At 45.0% G+C, this 18,097-nt stretch overlaps 4 protein-coding genes across 5 annotated transcripts; 1 reads left to right on the top strand and 3 right to left on the bottom strand.

Moving 5' to 3' along the window:
* Positions 1 to 4,080: 4,080 nt before the first annotated feature.
* On the bottom strand, positions 4,081 to 5,142 carry LOC112351666. Its single transcript, XM_024689936.1, has 2 exons — positions 4,456 to 5,142; positions 4,081 to 4,392 (listed from the first exon to the last, which is right to left on the bottom strand). The coding sequence occupies exons 1-2, from the start codon at positions 5,140 to 5,142 to the stop codon at positions 4,195 to 4,197; spliced, it is 885 nt and encodes a 294-aa protein (XP_024545704.1). The 3' UTR covers positions 4,081 to 4,194.
* Positions 5,143 to 5,785: 643 nt separating this feature from the next.
* Positions 5,786 to 8,209, bottom strand: LOC9648582. Of its 2 annotated transcripts, none has more exons than XM_024690044.1 (12): positions 7,770 to 8,209; positions 7,540 to 7,582; positions 7,414 to 7,440; positions 7,247 to 7,360; positions 7,050 to 7,153; positions 6,781 to 6,961; positions 6,579 to 6,695; positions 6,388 to 6,480; positions 6,296 to 6,316; positions 6,183 to 6,241; positions 6,030 to 6,120; positions 5,786 to 5,978 (listed from the first exon to the last, which is right to left on the bottom strand). In XM_024690044.1, the coding sequence occupies exons 1-12, from the start codon at positions 8,009 to 8,011 to the stop codon at positions 5,880 to 5,882; spliced, it is 1,191 nt and encodes a 396-aa protein (XP_024545812.1). In that variant the 5' UTR covers positions 8,012 to 8,209; the 3' UTR covers positions 5,786 to 5,879. The 2 variants fall into 2 exon arrangements, with proteins under 2 accessions (XP_024545812.1, XP_024545814.1); XM_024690046.1 differs by having other exon boundaries at positions 7,050 to 7,147.
* A 7,152-nt stretch (positions 8,210 to 15,361) lies between these two features.
* LOC9645101 (protein HOMOLOG OF MAMMALIAN LYST-INTERACTING PROTEIN 5) lies at positions 15,362 to 17,031 on the top strand. The gene is made up of 6 exons (XM_002984822.2): positions 15,362 to 15,497; positions 15,551 to 15,651; positions 15,702 to 15,811; positions 15,872 to 15,947; positions 16,018 to 16,149; positions 16,214 to 17,031. The coding sequence occupies exons 1-6, from the start codon at positions 15,380 to 15,382 to the stop codon at positions 16,955 to 16,957; spliced, it is 1,281 nt and encodes a 426-aa protein (XP_002984868.2). The 5' UTR covers positions 15,362 to 15,379; the 3' UTR covers positions 16,958 to 17,031.
* A 4-nt stretch (positions 17,032 to 17,035) lies between these two features.
* LOC9645100 (SNW/SKI-interacting protein) lies at positions 17,036 to 18,014 on the bottom strand. The gene has a single exon (XM_002984719.2). It carries the CDS (start codon positions 18,012 to 18,014, stop codon positions 17,067 to 17,069), a length of 948 nt encoding a protein of 315 aa, XP_002984765.1. The 3' UTR covers positions 17,036 to 17,066.
* Positions 18,015 to 18,097: the final 83 nt, after the last annotated feature.

Below are 18,097 nucleotides of genomic sequence, written 5' to 3'. Positions count from 1 at the left end.
CAACAACAGTAACACTATTGGTATTGAACAATATAAACCCAGACGATGAATGGGATGTATTATGGGTCATCCATGCCACATATATGGCCAGCATGTATATTTTATAGTCATGTACCATTTGAAATGCATATATGGACGCATGGGTCATTTGCGCAAGTATAATATAGAATTTACAAATAGCACGCCACAAACAGATGATACAAATTACCAAAATAGAATCTAATCTACACACAAGAATATAAGTGTGCAGGAAGGATGGTGGAGGGCTCGTGGTGGAGCGCGGGGGGCCAGGGTTACTGGGAATCACAGGCTCCTCCACGATGATCCGGCGGCGGCGGCGCGGGAAGAGCGGCAAGAGTGGCGGCGGTTGCGGAGAGATGGCGGGGCCGGCGATCATCGCTCGATGAGAGCGAGTTGGATTCCCAGGATCGATTCGCTTGCAAGCGCGTGTGCATCAGATGATGAAGCGAGTGGGCATCTTTGCAAAGGATGTGACGCCCAATTCGTGCGTCACTGTGTGTGGGGTCTCGGATTTGGATGCTGGTCTACGCAGCATCACGTCCCCAATTGGAACGATGTTTGCATGCGGCGATGCCAGAGCGAGTGCCTACGATCATGAGGGAGCTATCAATGCAGAGAAGTGAGAGCTCTTGTGTAAGCTTACTGTGATCCCAGCAGTGCTTGCGCCTTGTCGTTCCATTTTGTGACAAGATCAAGACACTCCTCGGCTCCATCAGAGTAGCGGAACTCTGGATTCCGGTGCTTGTGAGTATTAAACTTGTTAAGCATGGCCTGGATGCTGGTCGCTCCCTTTTCCAGCTTCGCATTCAGCTCTTGCTCGTGACTTCCGATCTGCGACAGGAGATCTTATGATCTTGCCACTCCGCTTGTACCTATGGGCAGAAATAAATTACAAGTACCTCACAGCCAGAGACGTTACATGCGGCTCCGCAAACTTGAATCTTGCTTTTCTGGCCTATCTCTGCCATGAAAGGTATTGAATTTCAGGCCCACCTCGCTGTTGATAAAACTTCTTCGTATTCGGTTTGACAGCCGACAACAGCCTCACTTACGCTGAATTAATTCAGGGTCATGAGCAAGACTCGAGAGACGAGCGGGTTTTTCGTGTGTGGATCAATAGCCTTGGTACAACAAGTATGACAAACTTTGCTATGAACTAATGTTTACCAAGACACAAGTGGAACTGGAACTTACAGGACAAGAGCTTATCATTCTTCTCTGGACTGCAGAACCACGCGTTCTAAATTGGCGGCTCGTGACCAAACACTGGATCGATAATATCCTATGAATTCCAGATGACGAGCAAAACGCGGTTAGTGCGGCGTGATCTTGCTGTGGGATGACATTGGCGAGGTACTTGTTTTTCCAACTTTGTTAATTTGCTTTCGCAGGTGAGACCCAAGGCGGTGATGATCTTGGTAGCCACCGTGATGCTCTGGAATCTGGCCGAAAAGGCTAGAAAGGCTTCTAACGCTGCTGCTGTCCACAACGAGTCTTCTTACAGCCACAGGGACGTGTGACGTGACGCGTCCATAACGTCGATTGCGTGAGCGATCGGGTAAAGCAGAAATGGAGGAAAGAGATCTCTTTGAGCAAAACAACAGGGTTTTCGCAGGCAAGGCTAGCTAATTTCTGGATACGCTGCCAGAGACAATCTGTCCTGCTAAACTCCCATTCAAGACACTAGTACACGGTAAGTTTATATCACCAAACTGGATATTGGGGAAGAACAGTGGGTCTACAAGAAGCGATAGACAGTATGACAGTCGGACTTGTCACTCACCGTCTGTGACAACAAACTGTCGAGAAAATTCGACTCTCTCGCTGGTGCAATTGGCTTCGCGGTAGATGCAGTTGCTTCTCGTGTACCAGACGAAATGCATCTCGGCCTCGAGACGAAGCTTGAACCGGAGCGGAGACTTGGATGGCATGCTTGCGGGCAGATGCCACACAACGATGGGAAAGTCATCGATATTCACAATCGTGCGTCCTCCTCGCAATGGCGGCTATATGGATCACACGCAGATGAAAGAAAAAGAGTAGAAGCATTCACCTGGAGGAAGCTGAGGCCAGAGTATGGTTTCAATGGATTATACTTCATCCCATTGTGATTCCAGCGAAGGAGATTCCACTCGAGCTCGGCGGTCTTCCGTGGATCTCCAACAGTGATGGACTCGCACTTCATTGGCTCTTGAAGTGATCGCCCCCATGTTTTTTTTAATCTGAGAGGCACTGGCCATAAATCGAATCGAGCTCCAATCTCGTTGTCGCTGCTAGTGGTGCGCGTGCTGGAATTGGCACGGGAATTGTAGTCATAGATAGCAATGACAGAGCTCTTCATCACGTCAAGCTGTGGATCGATCCAGAGTTTGATGCGGTAGGGGTAGAATCCCAGGGCGTCGGAGTTGATGATTACATCGCTGTCGCCCACTCCCACAAAGAGGTTCTTGATCTCCAAAGCAACTTCGAAGTTGGCACAGCTCTCCCGTACGTAGGGCAGGATCACCATGGCAATGTCCACGAGCTGATGGCTCTTGGACATTCCATTAGGAAGATTAAGGCATAACCGGTCGAGCTGTGGCGAGTCGGATGGAACCTTTGTGTTGATTTGAAAGCACTTGCATTTCTTCCAGGAAGATTCATAAATTGGGCAATAAATCATGTTGCACATTGAAATCTATCATCTGAGCCGGGGATTACATACTATATATAGACAACATATAAATGAATGAGTGACGTTTCGCCGGACTTAACATAGTTGACTGAGAATGGTGGTGGCTTCGTTTGTGTAGTTTATATTTTAATATTCATGGTCGTGTACCTTTAAACCTGTTATTCATTACTACAATTTAAACTTGGAATCTGGAAACAGGATTGAGGGCCACCGACAAGATGCGAAACCACGAGGAATCAACAGATGTGCAACACAGTAGGTCAACGAATATAGGGAGTTTTGGCTCGACGATCCCACCACACAACCAGCTGGATTGAACAATGCATTTATGCAGCTCTTGGGTCGACATCGACAACGTACTGAGAAGCAAGGGAAGTGCCATAGTTCAACGGTAACATGTTCAAAGTCTTTCCATGAGAAGTTATTTTACTGGAAGAGTTTCCAATGAACACTTTCAGGACGGTGGAAACTCGTGATGAAACCTCGCTAGTCGCTCGGAACAGCCGGATCGTGCCCACAAACCACAGCAGATGCTTCTCCACCTCCAACTGGAGCTTGAATTGGAGCGGAAACTTTGATCTCATGCTCGGGTGAAGATGCCACATGACAACGGGAAAGTTTTCCACTTCGATTCCTGCGCTTGGATTGAGGCCGCGTCTTGGGTATCCTCGCGCTCCTTCTCGCTTGCGATATAAAATGCAAGCTGCTGTATCGAGTCTTTGGGCTACGCAAGACAGACACGGTACTGCATGAGAGGACAAAAATGTAGAGTTCCTGGATTGCTTAGGATTTTCCCGCCCCTTGTTTTTGCAATCAGTGACTGGGGAAGCAACAGCAATCTCTGCTGCTGAGATAGATCCAGGACGTATGGCTGTGGGAGGCTTGCCGAGTTTTCAAATGGTTATTTGAATTAGGTCAATGCTTCTTCGACCAAATAGCGGCGATGGAGCTGTTAATGTTCTCGCTATCGCAGCCATGGTTGTGGCGTATGCCGAGGTCGGGAATCTCAAGCAGGCAATGATTCTTTGAAGATGAATTGCCTAACGAGACATCCTTTTCGTCTGGTTCTAATACCAGAAGTAAAGCTTCTCAAGGGTGGAGAAAATTCGTTCCAATGTATCCAGACTTTGGATCAGCATTTTCACCTCGACATCGATCACTGACTGAAGCCATCTATCTAAATCCAAACATCTCATACTCTTTTCAAGGCATTTGACAAGAGAACGTACGGCAACCGGTTTTGCTCATCTACTCGAACGTGCTGCCAGCCGCTGCTGCGTGTCACCATATGGATATTGCATGCCGAGGGAGAGTCTCCGAGTTCTTGAGCTCTGGAACATATGGCATGCTCGCAATCAGCCCTTTACATTAAGCTGCCCAGCTCGAGCAAGACGATCAACAGTGCATTGGAAATGGCTTGGGGATTCAATGAACACGAAGTGAAACCATCTCCAACGGAATATACTTTCAGGTGACGGTGGAGATCACACCATCGCTAACTAGAAGCTCGTGACGAAACTCGAATCCCTGGCTGCTCCACTCGGCCACTCGGAACAACCGGTTCGTGCCCACAAACCACAGCAGATGCATCCCCACCTCCAACTGGAACTTGAATTGGAGCGGAAACTTTGATCTCGGGTGGAGATCCCACATGACGTCGGGGAAGCTTTCCACTTTGATTCCTGTGGAAATGGTGCCTGGAAGAAAAAGAGAGATCAATCGTTCTTCAAGGATATGGTTGGCTATGGAGGACGACGAACCTTGAGAGACTTGGTAGGCAAGCTCAATCCAGGGTGTGGCTTGTGCGCGTTATATGTCGCGGCATTGTGGCTCCATCGCAAAAGCCTCCACTCAAACACTGCCGTGTTCCCGGACTCCTCCACGCCGGCACTGATCATCCCCCTCTCTGTCGATTCTTGGCATTCCATCCCACTGATCGACACGGGCCGCGCGCCAACTTGTCCCGCCGCTGTCGCTAGCTCCGATCCTGGGCGTGTAGAGCGGGATCGCGACGGCGCTGCGATCGCGCAGCTGGGGCTCGATCGAGAATCTAATCCGGTAAGGGTAGAAGCCCAGCGCTGCCTCGTTCTTGAGCAAGTCCTCCGAGAACACGCCCACGGATAGGGTCTTGATCCGGAGCTCCACGTCCACGTTGGCGGGGGTGATCCGGACGCTTGGCTCGATGGCAAGCGCGATCGCCACGCGCTACTCGCGGGCATTGTGCTGGATCGCTGCCGGGATCTGGTCGGGGAAGCTAGGTTCTTGGTGTCGAGCTGGATGCAATGGCACGACCGCCGCGTATAGCCGCCGAAGAGGGGATAATCTCGATTGTGCGAGGAGGATCGTGCTGCCGGCGCCGCGTAGTCGATCTGGGGGATGGTAGCAGGGAAGAGGAGAGAGGAGGAGGATCCAGTAGCGGCGGAGGAAGGAATGGAGGACGAATTCATCCTTGCGGACGTCTTGGAAGCCGAGGAGGAGGATTTTAGTGGCGGAGGAAGAAATGGAGGACGAATTCTTCCTGGTCGTGGATGTCTTGGAAGCCGAGGAGGAGGATCCAGTACTGGCGGAGGAAGAACTGGAGGACAAATTCTTCTTGATCACGGACAAATTCTTCTTGATCACGGATCTTGAAAAGCAGAGGAGGAGGATGATCCAGTTGCGGAGGAAAAAATGGAAGACGAATTCGTCCTCGAGGATCTCTTGGATTGGAAAAGCGTGGAGAGGAGGAGGATCCAGTAGAAGAATTGGAGGACCTCTTGGAAAATGGCACAATTTCGATGATCTTGGGCCGGATGAAGAGGGATGGATCATCTTGAATGTATGATTGATCTTCTAGGATTTGCTTGGCTATGGCGAGCTGTGATGGATCGTCCTCCCATACCTCGGCATCTCCCAGCTTCACGTCCTTGCCAGATCGGCGCAGCTCCCGGAGCTCCTCCATGGAAAATTTTCGTTTGATATCGATCAACAACTATCGATCGATCGATCTGGATTCCGGAAGAATGGGTCAACGCACACTAAAGCAATGCCGTCGTTTTGTTTGGAAAGATTTTCTTGGGAACATCGTGCAAAGCGAGCATCACGAGACAATGAAACATACAACCTTTAGCAAATCGTTGAAAATATTCAACCTTTAACATTGAGAATCTCCAATTGATCTTCCTAAAACGAAGCTCTCGCTCTATCAAACATTCTGTTTCTCTACAAGCCCTTCCTCGGAGCCACTGTTCTGGCTGTTACACTTTGTCACGAAGCGGTGGTAGTAGCAAAATTGCGCAAGAATCTGCAAAAACACCGTCAAGGAAGAACATCGAAAACAGAAGAAAAACCATACGAAAAAATCCAGAATAACGCAAACAGCAGCGTCCACCAGCCATGGCATGTTGGGCTTCAACTTGGTCCAATCCGTGCTCCGGACGAGGATGCTGCAACCACAGCACAAAAAAAAAAAAAAACAATGAATCCCAACGAACTAAAGCTCATTCACCTTCCAACGTATGTAGCATTTCCCATTAGCGCGCAGAAGAACATCATCGGATTGAGACCCTGGAAAAGTCGCAACTTTAGAGAAACAAAACTTAGAAAATGATAGAAGATTACCTCCACTGTTCCTCTCGTAATCTAGGAAGACAAGAAAAAATCAACTTCATGTCAGACCAAAAAGAAAGAAAAAGAAGAGAGAGAGATCACACATTGAGCCAGATTTGAGGTACCCTTCCACCCATGTAAATCGCGGCCATTCCCCACCCGAGCATCTCTCCAGCTCTACTGTGACTTCCAGAGTCCTGCAAGAAAAAATCTCATTCCATCACCAGAAACTTCACTGGTAAATCGAGTTTTTCACCCCGAGAGAAACTTCAGGGGTGAATCTTATCTCTCGTACCTGCAGGAGGCGTCTCGCGCTGCTGAAGACGACATGACCACCAGACGAGGACCTAGCTTGCGACTCCCAACGAGAGTGTAATGCATAGCCACCAAACATCATCAAACTAGCAGCCACCTTTCCACCGAAAAAGAAAAAGATACGGAAAAGTTAGAGAACGAACAAAACAAACCAAAGAAAGGAAGGAGTCTCTGGAGCTTACTGATCTGATCATCCTGGGCTCTGATTTTCCCAGATGCGACGCGGCAACAATCTGGGCCTCGACAGCTTGGAGATTGGACAGAGATGGATGAGAAGATAAGTAGTCCCCTCTCTTAACACCTGAGGTGGATAGATAAGAACCAGCTGTGGGTGTGTGGCTTCGCGTCAAGGATCTCGCAGATCTGTGCAAGGATCACACGTTTAAAAACTTAGTCCTTAGCCATGAAACAAACAAACAAACAAACAAACGATCGGGACTAGAGCACTGACGTGTAGTAGAACTGTCGAGGACTCGGGCTTGGAACGCTTATGGAAGATATCGGCTGGCTCGTCACGGGGGTCACCGGTGTCTCTTGCGCTCGCCTTGCCTGTTTCTAGAGTTTATTTTATTTCGATTAGCAGTGATCGAGACAGAAAAACTATAGTCCTGTTCTAATTGAAAAACATATAAGATGCTAGATCTTTACCTCTGGAGGGATCAAGGGCTCTTCGATGGAGGGTGAGTCAGGCCTGTGGCGTTTCGCGATCTGTCCGTAATAGATTGTTTGAGCGACGAGGACGAGCGTTGTCAAGGTGTAAAGCTGCCAGCGCCGAGAAACAAAGCGGTGATTAGTTAAAAATGGAACGCTGTTACCAGTGCCATGTAGAATTGCGTTGGGAGCTGCGTATTGGATGTCCAATTCAGGGAAGAAAACAAACGATCGTCAGTAGCAAAACCGGGAAAAAAAAAAAAATCCGATGGAGATGATCCCTGACTTACAGTTGCTGGCTCGAGTAGACACCCCGCGATATTGAAAAAATCCCTTCACGAGTATAAGATGGGAGAGTTAATGCGTTTGATCCAATCCAAGCACACACGATCGAGGAGAAAGCAAGCGATGCATTAAATGAGAGAACCGGCAGCAAGAAAACAAAGATAGAATCTCTCCACCATCTCCACACTGGGAACCAAAGAGAAAAAGAGAGGAGAGAACGAAAGGAATGGCTTACCCAACGACCCAAGTCATGAGAAAGAGAAGCGAGACACCCTCGGTGGATTTCTCCTTGTAATTCGTGATGATCTGGGGCACCTCGGCAATGCCCCAGCTCAAAACGCTGATGAGCCCCAGCGAGAAGGAGACTCCATCTTTCACATCGCACACGCAATCCTTGAGATACCTAAAAATCCACTGCGAGCAGCCGCTGGCGGGGCACTCGCGAGCTATGAGCAACATTTCCCCCGGCGCCAGCATGACGATCCAAAGGATTTTGGGATCGATCGATCAGATAGGGGCGCGATCGGATTGTAGGATCGATGAAGGGAGCGAGCAATTGGGGAAGGGGAGCTGGGATGGATCAAGCGGCGACACCAGAAATCGAGGAAGGCGCGCGCATGCAGGGCGCTCACCACCGCCCTGGCGCGGCGCCTCAAAAGAGAGAATTTGGCCAACCAAGAGAGAGGGGTATATTCCCAGAGAATCTACCAAGTGCATATTCGTATGCTATCACATGATTTTGTCTGGGGCACTATTCAAATACAAGATCGTATGTTTTTTTGCGACGTAGCTAGGACAAAGGATCTTTCTAGTACCACCAAGACAATACCATAGCAAAATGTGACTACATACATACTTTTCTTCTGAACTCCACTAAATCTTCATTTTAGAACTGATAACATTACATTTTAATTTAATGGTCCTGTGCATAACTATAAACATGTATCTATCATACAGTCTATTTAGTTTTGGTTGATACCATGTTATAAATTATATTGCCTTGCTCGATTGATTTATCAATTTGAATGCACAGTATTGACCACTAGGGCATTTATTTGACATAATGAAATGTTTATGCAAAGTTTTCAAAGAAGAAAAGTGTAAATGCAAGAGTTTAGTGAGGAGATTCTCACATTCTTCATTGCTCAAGGCTTAAAAAAATTTGGAAATGGGAATAAGCCCAAGTTTACTTGATATACATATTATCATATACTAGAATATACTTAGAAGATAAATATGTTTATAATATATAAATATAATACTAATTTAAATACATGTTATCATAAAATATACTGAAATATAATCCTCAATCTACATCCATGGCACATTCAAGTTAATATGACAAATCTTCAAAGACTAAAAGAATCATTGGGGAAATTTGAAACAAGAGCTCTGCAAATTCTGGACGAATAGAGAGAGCTTTGGAAGGTTAATTAATCTAAATGTATTTCAAGCTATAGTGTTGATTTGTAGTGATATTGGTAATCTTCTACTGATGTGTCAAACGCTAGGAGCTAATGTGTGCAATAGCAACCATTTTGTCTTATCTGGTATACTTATCTAGTATGCATCAAAATATTCATGAAAATCCTTGCAATATATATAAAATGGCATTGTGTTCCCATAGTTTAAATAGTCATCCCATAAGAAATGAATATGGCATGGGTTTGAAATAGGGTGGAAATAGTTAAAGTGTGGTTTAATCCACGTAGCAGCTTAGTTGAGATTTAAGGAATCTTTGGGAATTTAGTAGAAGAATCAAGAACAAGGAAATTATGAAGGTGTTGGATGGTTCAAAAAGATCATCAACAAAGCAAGGAGGTGGCAGAAGTTTAGGATAATAATCCAAAATTCTAGTAGAGGGAAGGCATCATAAACATTATTGGAATCTTGGACTTGAACAATAAAAGGGTGAGGATGGAGCAATGGAAAGAAAACTGAGCCTCACCACTTGGACAATCATGTCTTGTGAATTAGTGTGTTTTTTCTTTTAGAGAGGAGAGGGTGATTTTCAAGAAAATCTCCTTATAACTTGTGAAGTACTATGAATACACAGTTGTAGTAACAATATAAATGTGTTGAAAAAAGTTCTAGAGTGTCTAGAGAGGATTTCAAGCTCAACCATCTTTCTAGTGTTCTAAAAAGAGAATTTTTGAGTTGCTCATAAAATAATGAAACAAAGTATAGCAAAAGTGTTAGGAATGATCTCTAATAAATTATAGTAGCCATAAAATTTTCTTAATGGAAAAAAATATCTCATCACCTTCTTGGGTGAGTTGGGTCAAAGGATCTCAATATGGATTAATAGTGTTTCTAAATATATTTTAGAGTTATGAGAGTGTGGGAAAGAATTAGAGGCTAACTCCAACATGATTGAGAAGCTAAAAGAGTGACGGAATCATTGAAAAGGCCACAACAAGAATTATTGTTTTTAGTAATTAAATAACTATTACTAAACACTATGCTATTTAAGAATTATTTATGTCGCAAATGTGACTTTGGGTATCAAAAATTACCTATCATCTAGTTTTTTTAGATATTCTTTCTTTACTGCCATGATGGCAAGAGGTCAGTATTGTTGAACCCTTTTTTAGTTTCCACTCAAGCTAGTTGAGAAATTAATCTTCATATGTACACTTGACCAGATGAGCATAAGGACGGAATTCCTAAATGCTATTAGTCAAGCATACATGACTTGGTTAAAGAAATTCATTCGTTGACTTACACTTGCTAGTGTTGAGAACTTCCAATTGCTATTTATAAAAAGTACTTAGATTTGCTAATTTATATTTATGGAATGTAGAGATTATCCTAAACACAATGGTGTTTGTCCCGTGTCCAAATTCACAATCTAGCAACATTCTATATTTAGTAAGTTTTGAGTTAGTCCCAAAAACTAACTCTTGGTACTAAGAGAAGCTAAGGGTGAAAGCCCAAAGTGTGCATTCCTCGAGCGGGTGGGAAAGGGGTTGTGGGTGGTTCCAAATGTATAGTAGGGATAGTGGGTAAGTTGATTAACTTGAGGTATAGTTTAGCTTTCATTTACATGCTTATCTTTGTTTTACATTTGACTTGGGTTTAAGCCTTAATTCCATACTATGCTAGTTGGTGGAGTACTTATATCCTTGCATTAAGCCATCAATATGTTAAAGGGGTTGTAGGGGGTTCCAAATGTATAGTAGGAATAATGGGTAGGTCAGGTATGGCTAACCAACTTGAGGTATAGTCTAGCTTTTACTTATGCCTATCTTTGTTCTATATCCAACTTAGGTTTAAGCCTAAGTTCTAAATTATGTTAGTTAGTGGAATACTCATATCCTCATGTTAGGCTATTAGTATGAAATAGTGCTAAACTCTGTTTGGCTTTGTTTTCCATATTAATCTTAGCATTGGAATGATAAATGTTCTAGAATTGTTCCAAGTGGTTCCATGCTCTTATTCTTTCACTCCTTGGGTTTAACACTTAAGAGTTATTCCATGCTTTAGTTTTATTGTTCTTTAAGTCCATGTTTAGGAGTTTGGCTCCATTCATTCATTTAATGGCCCAAGGCCCTGAAACTCAGGTTCTGCTCCACTATCCTTTGGACACATGGCACTTAGAGGGTTTAGATTCTACTTCGTGGTTATCTTATGGTAAATCACCATAGGATAAAGGGTGAAAAACCATATTTGCTACAATTTATGAATCAATCACCATTTTTTATAGTCATTTAGGAATCACCTATTTAGGAATCCAATTATTTAAGAATCCAACTATTTAGGAATCAATCACTATTTAGAAACACAAGATGCTATGAAAAATTTCATATGACTATCAAGTAAATCCACTAATCCTGTGGCAATTGCTGACTTTTAGTATATTTACTTTGAACAGTATGCAAAGGAGAAGAGAACCAAGATGATATGTTTGAACTATACAATAGTTTAGCTAATAAAGGTTTGAATATTCACAAATACTTTCTTAGATATATACACAAAGACAATAATCACTGGGATTCTAACAACCTTGATAACCTACAAAAAAAAAATGACACCCTAACTATGAAAGGTAGCTTTTCCTCTTTTAAGTGGTAGTGAATATACCTAGAATATATTTAGATATTCTAGAATATTTTATTTTTTAATTCATTTAGATTAATCTTGTATTTATAATTATAAACTTTCTAAATAGGAACATGTTCATAATTATTGATTAATTATATTAACTAAATATAAATTGCAATATTGCAATATGAACACTCCTCAGCATCTAATAGACCAACACCAGGAACAACATTTTATCCAGATTAGAGGGATGTCTCACAAGCATCGCATCTAAGATGCTTGTCCAGTGCCACTACCTCCTCTTCATGTGGCTGAGCTGTTCTAGAGATGAACTTGAACACTAGAGCATAACCAATATCTCTTAAGATGGAATTCTTAACAACACCATCAAACCCATCCTTTGGTTTCAAGATCTTAATTGCGTTTGGGATGGGTAGCATGGTATGCCTCAATTCCACAAATAAACTACCCAATACTTAGAATTGTAAATTAACAATTATGCTTTTCGTTGAATGAATAGTGTGTCTTGTTTGTTTAATGATAAGAGACAAAGACTACCTTACAATTGTAGTATGTTTGAAGCAGCAAGTTCATGTAGCAGATTGCACCTTAATTCTTAGATAAAACCAGTCTCTTTTTTTGAATTGTAAACCCAAAAATCCATCTCCTTCCAAACATTTATGTCTGCCTCTACAGCCTCTATAAGTTTGTGAAGTGACATAAAAGCTCGAGTATTTATACATCTCAACATTAAATCCTGACTACTCTTTGGCAGTAGTAGCTTTGTGCATACAAAGCTTTTGCTCAAACTGGCAATCAGATAAATTGCAATCAGTCCATAGGGCAAAGTTGCAGAATATGGAACATCAAGGTAGATGGCTAGATGCTGACATTATTTCCTTCCTACAAGCCATAAAATACTCACCTATCACACAAAGGAAAAGAAAGGAATAAAGCTCATCACACATGTACTAGATGTTCCTATTAGAGCATTGCTCCCTTATAAAGTTTGAATGTGTTCTTTTGTTATAGGACAAAGTTTTCCTATAAAATCTGTGGAGTAAAAGAGGAAGAGTGAATACTTCCATGAAACATTTTCAGACATGAATATCAAAAACCAAAAAAGAACTCCACCACAACTTGACATACTTTGCCATCAAGGTCACAATCCTGGCTGTGCAATCTCAAAAGTTATATATTAATAAAAATATTTGAAAACAAAAGCAAACCAAGTGTTGCTCTCAACACTTTTTTTCATATTATACATATAATTCCAAAAGCTAGCATAGACATTCTGTCCCCATAGGAATTCACTAGTAGACAAGATTAGTTTTTCATTATAATTGTCATTCTCTATACACATTGTCCCTGGGCCACCAACCTAATTTTAGAGGTGGCCTTCCTCACTTTGAGGAGATATTCTGGCTGCCAATATCATGAAGTGTTATGTGCCAGCATTGGGAAAGAGCCGTGTCTATCATATCCCAAATGTTAGTAATTGTCTTTGAAAAACCAATCTCAAAACATGACGAGCATACAAGCACAAGGCAAACTTTGCAATGCCATCCGCTTGATGCAAAACAAGTGAAGACCCTAGTGCATGGGAGTCATCTTCACATGATATATATAATACATATTGAACTTTCTAAAATGCTTGAACCTGGTTTTAAGCTTTCAAATGTCCTGATGCCAATTGTTTGTTATTAAACTTTACTGTTTCTTCCAAACCACAAAGTTCCACAAAGTTGGAAAGCCACAAACAAAAGTGGAAAAGCCATAAATAGATATGGAAAAGCCACACCTGATACTGGATCCGGGTGGCACTTGGCAAGTTTGGATAATAGTGGAAATTCCTAAAAGACAAGCCAAAAATAAAGGAACTCCAGTCCAATGTGAAATAATGAAGATTCCTCTTTCAAATGCAAGATGCAGACAAAGCTAGCAAAAGACATGACTGTGGGATGGTTAGATAGTACACCTGGGTTTTTTCAAGAAAGTGAATGGCAGACTTTGCCTTGCCCTTGCTCCTGCTCTTGAGAACATCAGATGGACAAGGAGAAACCTTGGTGTTGGAATCCCAGAATGGTTTGCCATCACTGATGACTGTGATTAATTCATCTGCATCACCCCCATCCTGGACTTCTTTGTATTCGTGCAGTAGTTGCCTATATCTGATGCCCAGAATTGGAGTATTTCCGTTTTTTGCCCCATGCTAATTATTGCTTCTGTTCAGGTGGTTAAGACCCATGCGGAGATTGTGAACTACCCTGTCAGCTACCTCGCTCACCATTGCAGATCACTTGAACTCCTTGTCAATGCTTGGAACCCTTGAAAGCTTTTCAACTCGTCTTGTGGAGAGTACGGTGGTACTGGAGTGTTTGTCCGGCAAGCTATTTCCTCTTATCTCGATGCCGAGGATCCCAGGCTTGGCTGCAAGCTCAATCGCCCACCACTCGATCATCAGCTCCGCAACAATGATAACGAGCTCGTCGAGTTTCCCTGGATGATCACTGTGGGGTATGACTACTTTCCGGAGGTTTCAAGCAAGAACTCGTGCTTGCAAAACTCTAGCTGCATACTTTACCGAATTGACGAGTGCTCCCAGGTTTTAACGATGTGGAACTCTTCAACGCTGTCCAGTATGTTTGACTCCTTGTACTCCACCCCATTCTTAAAGATGAGCATGGCCGAGATCTCAAGGATACCTGAAGTTCCAAGCAACAAAAGAGAAGAGAGTGGAAGATCGTCGAGTAAGCGAAAAATTTTAAGAAAACCATGGCCAGCGGCTTATGTCGTTGCTGCCATTCTTCTAGTAGCTGCCGCTGTCATGGTGCTGGCGGTATGGAAGTTTTACAAGGCCAAACGTTTACGCGCCGGGCAATCTGAGACAATGGGGAATAGCTGTATCATCCAACCAGAGTTTGAGAACTCTCCACGGTACTTCAAGTTAAAGGAGCTGTGCGAGATCGCTAGCAACATCGAGAGAAAACTTGACGAGGATTTAGCACTGTTTTCGCGGGAGCTCTCCAAGGTGGTGGTCAAGAGATTGGAGGCTGCAAGGCAAGGGCTCAAGCAGTTCATGGCGGAAGAACCATTGGAAGCGTCCGTCACCAGAACCTGGTTAAGTTGCAAGGCTATGGAGCTCACGGCCAGCACTACTACCGAGTTTGTGGAATATCTGGCTCTTTACTAAGATCGATGAAGCAGCAGGCACTGAGATGGGAGAGGAGATGGAGGATCGCCGCGGATATTGCCCGAGGCCTGGATTATCTTCACGGAGGTTGCAAGGATCAGGTCCTCCACCTCGATATCAAGCCGCAAAATATCCTCCTGGATGCAAGCTTTGGAGCCAAGATTTGTGACTTTGGACTCGGTCGAGAGAGTTGATCACGAGAAGAACTCTGTCAGCACGGTCATGCGAGGGACTCCCGGATACATGGCTCCTGAGTGGCTCCACTCAGGGGTAGGCGGCTTTGGATCGTTTTGCTGGAGCTTGTGAGTGGAAGAAAGGTGGTGGCTCTCCCATCAAGCGCAGTGATCACCAGTCCAGGAGAAGATGGACTGATCATGAGTTCTTGCTGGGAACAAAAGCGTTTGAGCGGAGTGACCTGCTGCTCGATAACATTGATAGAGGAGGATCTGAGCGAGCAGCGAGCGAAAGAGATGGTGATTGCTGTGCGCTTGCCACGAGCAGCTCCAAAGGCCGTCCATTGGAGGCGCGCTAAAGATGTTAGAAGAGGTAGCAACGTGACAAAGTTTCTATGGTGCCACGCAATCACCGGGATTAGGGTTCTTCCCACAATGGGAGCGGGAGACGATGGCGCAGGCGGGGTCGTGGAGCTGGCCAAGACGATCATGCTGCCCTACTTGCAGCGCGCCGACGAGCTCCAGAAGCACGATCCGCTGGTGGCGTATTACTGTGAGTGTCGATTGAAATCTAGCAGGGATTTCTCGCTAAAAACGCTTGGCTAGGTCGGTTGTATGCTATGGAGAGAGGCCTCAAAGTTCCAGCGAAGGAGCGGTCTAAGACCATGAACGCGCTGCTTTTGTCGCTGATGAATCAGCTCGAGAAGGTAAGAACGAAGGAAGTTCCTTTAGTGCTGAGCTCTATTCCTTTGTTTAGGATAAGAAAACCGTGAAGCTCAGCCCGGACGACAACTTACATGTGGAAGGATTTGCCTTGGGTGTTTTCTCCAAGGCGGACAAGCAAGACCGGGCTGGACGAGCAGACTTGTATGTGTGATCTATTTTCTTTGTGCGGTCTCTCAGCTTTTTTTTCTTTCGATTGTCTAGAAACACTGCGAAAACTTTCTACGCATCCAGTATTTTCTTCGAGATCTTGACGCAGTTTGGAGATCTCCAACCCGAAGTAATTGCTTTTCCCTGCTTTTTGCTTCTCCAATGAGTATTGCATTAACGTTTTCCAGGGGCATTTGTAGATCGAGCAAAAGCAAAAGTACGCCGTTTGGAAGGCGGCTGATATCCGGAAGGCCTTGAGCGAGGGGCGAAAGCCCGAGCCTGGACCACCCGGTGGTGATGCCGGCTTCTCACTCGACGACGTTTTCTCCGAGGTGAGGCTTTTCTAGCTCGTGCTTTTTTATGTTCTTAAGAATCTGTGTTTCTCCGCTTTGGCAGCAAGAATTACTCACTGGAGAGACACCTCGGGCTCCTTCACCACCAGTCAATCCCAAAACCAGTATCGACCACGCTACAAGCACAGCAGCCTATTACTCCTCGTCAGCTCCAGCTCCAGCTCCATCTCAACTCGATCATACGCCGCCGCCACCACCACCACCACCACCACCACCGCCGCCGCCGCCGCCGCCGCCACCGGAGACTTCCTTCTACAGTAGCAACTCGGTGGAGCATTTCCAAAATGCACCCGAGCACTTTCCTCAGTCTGACCGCTGGGAAACTTCTCGGACAAACGACTATCCCATGGACAGTGGCTACCCCTCCGCGACGTATCCCTCATCCGGTTTCTACCCGAGTTCATCGGCACCGTTTTCTCAGCAACACCCAGGATCCGGAGACTACCACTCGCCTCCATCGTATCCGTGCTTCACTCAACCTGGTGGTGGGTCATTCCAAGCTCCGACGATCAATCCGGCTTCTTCTTATCAGCAGGCTCCAGCAGCGGCAGCAGCAGCGGCGTATCAGCAGCAGCCAGTGTACGAGCCGCCGCCACTGCCGAGGACCTCGAGTGCTCCACCATTGCCGGAGCTGGAGAAGAACTACAAGCCTCCACCGGAGAAGATAACCGAGGCACACAAGGCATCCAGGTTTGCAGTGAGCGCTCTAGCGTTTGACGACGTCCCCACCGCAATCAGCTATCTCAGGCGCTCGCTCGAGCTCCTGACCTCTCCCTCGGCTTCCTGATGGTAATGTTAAAAACCTTTCTTTCTTTCATTAGTTTTCTTCAAAATCTAAAGCTCGATCATCTTTCGAAGTTCTCTACGGTCAATTTTGGTCTTCGTCAACTTTCGTCTTACCTCTCAGTTTTAATTTTACTCAGGAAGTCATTCAATCCAAAAGGATCCGATGAATCCTTCTCAAATTCAACCGGCTTGTCTCGTGATAATCCTCCTAGCTCCTCGTTAATACCATCTTTTTTTGGCCTGTGCAAACCACCCAAGCTTGGATGGAAGAGCCCCTTGTCATACACATTGTACACACTGTCATCGCCGCCATAGCCAGAATCCATGCCTTGCTCCTGGTTAAACAATCGCTGATCATACACCAGCTCACCACCCTTCGTGACACTAGCCATGGATCCAAGGGCAACCTTCTCGGAGATATCCCTCTCGCAATCCCTCACAACTTTGCTTTTCGAAGATTTCCTCAAACAAGCTTCTCGCTCGCGTTCCCTCTTCCGCTCGCCGCGAATCACATCCCTCTCTTGCCTTTCCTCGTCTTCTCGCTCCTCTTGTTCTTCCCTCAATCCACTATGACTTCTTTCCGTTCTCGCTCTTTCAGCGAGCGATCGAAGCTCCTGCTCTCTTTTACTCTGTTCCTTGAGATGGATCTGTGACCGCAACAGTACGGCCTCCCCCGACTTATTCTCCGCACCGTGGAGAGCCTCAGAGAGGTGGGCAAACCTGTGATTGATTTGCACCTCCTGGAGCCCCCTCCCATCGGCGGCCAAGCGCTTGTCCAATCCAATTGTGTATCCTTTGGGATTCTTCCAGTTGGAGATGCAAGGGACGATCTTCCAGTCTTGTTGATCCTGGACAGTCACTGGACGAGCTGGTGAGTGCATGATGCGTACCAGAGGCGAGCCCGAGAGCCGGGGAAGTTTCTTGTACTTAAACTTGGGGGGCTCTAGCGGATCCACCGGCAGCTCCACCATCTTTATAGTTCTTTCTTTACCTCCAGAATTAAACCGCAAAGATGGGTTATACTTGATAAACGAAGCATTCCGAGAAGGAGGAGCCATCTTTGAGTAGACCTAAAATTCTATTAGAAAAGGAGTCCTATTATAGAGGACCACCTTTTTAGAATTTATTATTTTTAATTTTT

This window comes from Selaginella moellendorffii, unplaced genomic scaffold (assembly GCF_000143415.4).
Source record: "Selaginella moellendorffii unplaced genomic scaffold, v1.0 SELMOscaffold_64, whole genome shotgun sequence".
Taxonomy (NCBI): Eukaryota; Viridiplantae; Streptophyta; class Lycopodiopsida; order Selaginellales; family Selaginellaceae; genus Selaginella; species Selaginella moellendorffii.
This window is presented reverse-complemented; position numbering and strand designations above follow the sequence as displayed.

What these genes read in the sequence shown, in the direction of transcription:
- LOC9645101 (XM_002984822.2), top strand. Translation starts at nt 15,380, where the DNA reads ATGGGAGCGGGAGACGATGGCGCAGGCGGGGTCGTGGAGCTGGCCAAG. An exon ending in TCCGCTGGTGGCGTATTACT is followed by an intron (nt 15,498 to 15,550) that starts GTGAGTGTCGAT and finishes ACGCTTGGCTAG; the next exon opens with GTCGGTTGTATGCTATGGAG. An exon ending in TGATGAATCAGCTCGAGAAG is followed by an intron (nt 15,652 to 15,701) that starts GTAAGAACGAAG and finishes TCCTTTGTTTAG; the next exon opens with GATAAGAAAACCGTGAAGCT.
- LOC9645100 (XM_002984719.2), bottom strand. Translation starts at nt 18,014, where the DNA reads ATGGCTCCTCCTTCTCGGAATGCTTCGTTTATCAAGTATAACCCATCT.
- LOC9648582 (XM_024690044.1), bottom strand. Translation starts at nt 8,011, where the DNA reads ATGCTGGCGCCGGGGGAAATGTTGCTCATAGCTCGCGAGTGCCCCGCC. An exon ending in CGCAATTCTACATGGCACTG is followed by an intron (nt 7,361 to 7,413) that starts GTAACAGCGTTC and finishes CGGCGCTGGCAG; the next exon opens with CTTTACACCTTGACAACGCT. An exon ending in TACCTCAAATCTGGCTCAAT is followed by an intron (nt 6,317 to 6,387) that starts GTGTGATCTCTC and finishes TTGTCTTCCTAG; the next exon opens with ATTACGAGAGGAACAGTGGA.
- LOC112351666 (XM_024689936.1), bottom strand. Translation starts at nt 5,142, where the DNA reads ATGAATTCGTCCTCCATTCCTTCCTCCGCCGCTACTGGATCCTCCTCC. An exon ending in TGCCTACCAAGTCTCTCAAG is followed by an intron (nt 4,393 to 4,455) that starts GTTCGTCGTCCT and finishes TTTTTCTTCCAG; the next exon opens with GCACCATTTCCACAGGAATC.